Below are 4,978 nucleotides of genomic sequence, written 5' to 3'. Positions count from 1 at the left end.
TTCATTGATAGCATAAAACAGTGGAGTTGAGTGCCCTCTTAGAAAAGTTTGCAGATGACACTGAGTGGTGCAGTTAACATGCCTGAAGGACAGGATGCCATCCAGAGGGACCTGGACAAGAAAGTAGGCCCATGGGAATATTGCGAGGTTTAACAAGACCAAGTGCAAGGTGCTGCACCTGGCTCAGGGTAGCTCTAAGTACCAGCACAGGCTGGGGAATGAACAGATCAGAGCAGCCCTGCTGAGAAGGACTTGGGAGGTGGTGGTGCATGAGAGGCTGGACAGGGCCCAGCCATGGGCACTCACAGCCCAGAAAGCCAAACATGTCCTAGGCTGCATCCAAAGCAGTGTGGCCAGCAGGGGAGGGAGGGGATTCTGCCCCCTTCTCTGCTCTGGTGGGACCTCATTTGGAGTGCTGCATCCAGCTCCGGGCACCCCATCACAAGAGGGATGTGGACCTGTTGGAGTGGGTTCAGAGGAACTCCTTTCCTGGAGGCAGGCTGAGAGAATTGGGGTTATTCACCCTGGAGAAGACTTGACTCTGGGGAAACCTTATTATGGTCTTTTAGTACTTAAAATCTTGTAAACGAGATGGGGACAGACTTTTTAGTGGGACCTGTAGGGACAGGACAAGGGGTAACAGTTTTAAACTAAAAGAAAGCAGATTCATATTAGATATAAATAAGAAAAATTTTACGAATACCATGGTGGAACACTGGAATGGGTTGCTCGGGGAGGCAGTAGATGGGGACTGGATGGGGCTCTGAGCAACCTGATCTAGTTTAAGATGTCCCAGCCCCGGGGCTGGGGTGTTCAACTAGACTACCTTTAAAAATCCCATAAAATCCAAACCATTCCATGATTCTACATCCTCTTTCATGGAATGCTGCTGAAGGGATTCGCATGCCTATGTTAATAAGGTGTGGATTTGACTAAGCTCAATTTCAGTATTATTTAACATAACATATTATTTTACCATAGACTGACAGCAGAATGTTTGCTTTGGGTTGTTGTCTGTGTGATGTTTTGAATGTCCCAGGATTGGTCTTGGGGTTAGACTGTAAATTTTGAGCCTTTGAGTATCACACAATAGCTCATGAACCTTGGGGTGTCATAAATAGCATCAGTTCAGGGGGCTGAACTTTGATTCCCTCAGAGAAGAGTCCCACTGAAGAGAATAGTTAATTGGAGCATGCAAAGTCTTTTCCCAGCAGTTTTAGTTGTGTTTTTTTTTTTTTTAAATGGAATAATTTATATGTTTCGATTTAATTTGAATTTGAAAATAACTATTTTTTCTGGTTTTCGATATTCTTTGTCAAGGCATCACAGCCAAAATGTCTATCATGAATACTTTCCTAAGATTAAAAAAAAAAAAGTTACTCAAATCTTTGATTTCCTTTGAACACCTGAATTAGATTCTAAAGAGAATGCTCCTGTTTTTTACTGTTTCTGAGAGGTTTTTCTTGTAACTCAACAGATGCCACAGCTGGAGAAGAAGTTAGAAGAAGAACTTGAATGTAATGCCAGGATCATTGCCTGTCGCTTTCCTTTCCCTTGCTGGATTCCAGATCATACTACTGGAGAGGGAATAGACACTGTGTGGGCCTACGATTTGAAACATTCTAGAGCATGTGAAACAAAAAGCTTGGAAATTACACCAAAGACAGAATCTTAAACATTGAATTTGATTTCTTACAGAAATTTTTAGCTTTGACTGGACCTGTTGAAGATAAGATTAACATGGAGAGAGCCGTGGCATATGAAGATGTGTATTCACTATAAGAACTGAAGTACAGTGGCTATCTGAAAGCACAAAAAGGTTCCTGAAAGGTGTAGTTGAATGGTTTAATATGATGTCCTGGTTTAATTCCATCTAACAGTGGAGTACCACACAGATGTTCACTCACCCCAGTCCACAGACTCCCCCAGTGGGATGGGAAAGAAAACTGAAAAAAAGGTCATACCCATGGCCATGGACTGAGATAGGAATAGTTTAATAATTGAAATAAATTTACTAATAATAACAACAACAACAACAACAACACGAGACAAGTAAAACCCAAGAAAGATAAGTGATGCACAATACCCTTGCTCAGCACCCACTGATGGATGCCCAGCCCATCCCAGAGCAGCAACTGCCAACTCTCCCCAGTTTATATACTGGGCATGGTGTTCTGTGGTGTGGAATATTTCTTTGGCCAGTTCAGCTCAGCTGTCCTGGCCACGCTTCCTCCTGGCTTCTTGTGCACCTCCTTGTTGGCAGAACATGAGAAACTAAAAAGTCCTTGGCTTGGAGTAAGCACTGCTGAGCATGAACTAAACCATTAGTGTATTAATCAGGATTAGTCTTTTCTACCACAGTGCTGTACCAGCTAACAGGAAGAAAATCAACTCCCAGCTGAAAGTTGTTAGTCAAAATTATGAAAAAGTTTTTACAGAAGAGGAAAACTTCAATATAGAAAAGGGTTTAGAGCACCATTCACTACAGTTAAGGGGAATATATGAATAAGTTCAAATACTCAAGTTTGTGAACTTAATATATATTTTCTTTCTGACCCTACAGAACATTTGGTATTGGTGTTGGAATGATGTGCAATGTCTTCTCAAATGAGCTGTATTTCAAAAATGTCTGAATTTTGTATGCCAAGTACACAGTGCTGCATACACAAAACTGGTCCAGATGGAGTATGATGATGACACCAATGTTTTGCACCACAGCCTTGAATGTGTACTTTTGAAAGTTGAGTATGACAAAATGGGCAAATATAATAAGTTGTTTGTTCATTAACACAAGTGCTGCCTCTGATTATATAAATGGTTTTTTATTTAACTTGTGTTCTGTTTTAGCATCTGCTGGAAAATAAACTCCAAGTAAGCCACTCCCCTTCTCCTTTACCTCTTTCAGTAAGGGAGGGGCAAAAGCAGAACTTGTGGGTTAAGGTAGCAATTTACTGAAAGCACAAAGCAAGAATAAGACATGGCATAGTAACAACAGCAATATTAATAGTAAAGGATACAAAAAGAAGGTATTTTAGTGACAAAAACAAGTGTTCACCACTGGGAACAAGAATAATGGTGGATGCTTCCAGTAGATTGTGTCCTCGGACCAAAGGCAGCATAATAGCTGGGCAGGCAAAACAGCCAACTCGCAGTGGAGCACCAGGGTTTTCCTTTGGAAACCATGCCCTCCACCGATGGCATCGCATGGTACAGAGTAACAAGTTGGTCGTGGTGCTAAGCTCTGCCCCCTTTCTGCAAGCAGGACAACTTGTTACAGGAACAGGATGCATGCTCTGACTGAGCTCTTACTGGTGTAGGCTGTTGCAGATGACCATAAATTTTCTTAATCTTTCTGATTTAGGAAGGGTTTCAAAAGTCATTTACTTCTCAGTGAAGTGCCACCATTTCTGTCTGCTCAAACTTTAGATAAAGATTTGGATGAGAGTTGTTCACTTGAATACTTGAAGGCTATCTCTGATTGCAGGGCTAGTTGTTCTGGCTAGTTTGGTTAAATCTGATTCAACTTCATTTAATTGATAGTGAGATGAGAAGGAAAGTTTTGAATCAGACTTGTTTTCCCTTCTATTTTTCCATGCATCTGAGATCTCAGAAACTCATAGTATCACTGTGTGGCTTTTCCTTGTAAATGAAGCAAGTTCTCCCTGTCCTTTTGCTGATACTGGTTTGAAGTGGGGGTACTGTCACTGCATTGGTGTTTTCATTTTCTGCCATAGTTACAACACCTTTCTGTTGTATAATGGTCTGCTTCCTTGTTCTATTTATCTGGTTCTCAGGTAGTTTTACTGTTTTCACTCATTAGCAATTAGTCAAAGCTCCTAGTCAGCCTCCCCTGGCCCCAGTTAGAGTACAACCTGTTTGTAAAGCAGTAACTATGTAAGTTTGTCAGATCTTTGCATATATATTACCCATGGAATGAAGCTGAAACAGGCTGGGCAATTGTCACCTGACTTCAAGGCAGTCATTACCGCAACTAAAATTAGCTCAGTCCAAGTGAAGTGCTGAGACCCTAGAATTTGAGGTAAAAACAAAGTCTGACATTTTATCAGGTGTTGGCAAAGCTAATTTGTCTGGTCTGTAGAATCTGACTTGAAGAGAAGTTGGGTGCTATTTGGGATATGTAGTTTACAATGATGTCTCTACCCATGCTTTTTGTTTTTGATGTGAGGGGACAGGAAGAAGTTAAAATATAAACCTACACTGAGGATTTGAAATGGAGCATGATTTTGTCCTGAAAATGTACACAAAACAGGAGAAGAAAGGGGCAAATGTGTCTGTAATGTGCAAAAGGAGAGGTGATTTCAGCCTTGCATGGCAAAGCACACCTGTGAACATGGAGACTGTGTGTACTGAAGAACACGAGTGTCTGGTAAGCAGTTTGGCAGCCTTTCTCTGCAAGAATGCATAAACTATCTTGTAAAATCTCACTAAATGCTTTCTATAATGATTTAAGTGTTACAGTCATTACATGGAGATAGAGTGACAGGACAGGGATAAAGTGGCTTATCTAAAATGCCGGAATTTAATATCCCAAGGCCATAAAACTGGGACCTCAGACAAAGAACATCTGAAATAATTTCTAGCTAAAACAGACTAACAGGGTGGGATTAGCTAATTAAGCAAAGTTCTTTCCTGAAAGATCATAAAAGAGAAGAGGAGGCAAAATATTTTGATCCATTGATTTGCGTGTGACTCATCTGCAGTGCAGTGCTTTGACCCAGGTTTCTACTATCTGCTTTCACTAAATTTAGTTTGTAGGAAATGAAGCAGTTATTTACTTTTCTCCTGTGTTTGACTATATATTTTTCTATTGCATTAACCTTTGCCTGTTAAAAGATAAAACTGAATTTCTCATTTTTGCCTGTAGTAAAGGTTTTGGGATGTGCACTTCCTAGTTACCACTTATTGCTCCAGGAATACTTTTTGAGGAGGCCACTGCCGCGGCCAGGTGGAGGGGAGA

At 40.9% G+C, this 4,978-nt stretch overlaps 1 protein-coding gene across 1 annotated transcript in view; it reads left to right on the top strand.

Annotated features, from left to right (window-relative positions):
* Positions 1 to 4,531, top strand: part of ATPSCKMT (ATP synthase c subunit lysine N-methyltransferase) — an 11,479-nt gene extending 6,948 nt beyond the window's left edge. The window contains exon 5 of the mRNA XM_005422557.2: positions 1,478 to 4,531. Within this exon, the coding sequence (XP_005422614.1) occupies positions 1,478 to 1,675 (198 nt within the window). The 3' untranslated portion in view covers positions 1,676 to 4,531. The remainder of the gene's footprint in view (positions 1 to 1,477) is intronic.
* The last annotated feature ends 447 nt before the right edge of the window (positions 4,532 to 4,978 follow it).

The sequence above is a fragment of the Geospiza fortis genome, unplaced genomic scaffold, assembly GCF_000277835.1.
Source record: "Geospiza fortis unplaced genomic scaffold, GeoFor_1.0 scaffold281, whole genome shotgun sequence".
NCBI lineage: Eukaryota > Metazoa > Chordata > Aves > Passeriformes > Thraupidae > Geospiza > Geospiza fortis.
Note: the sequence above shows the minus strand (reverse complement) of the source record. Positions and strands in the feature narration are given on the sequence as shown.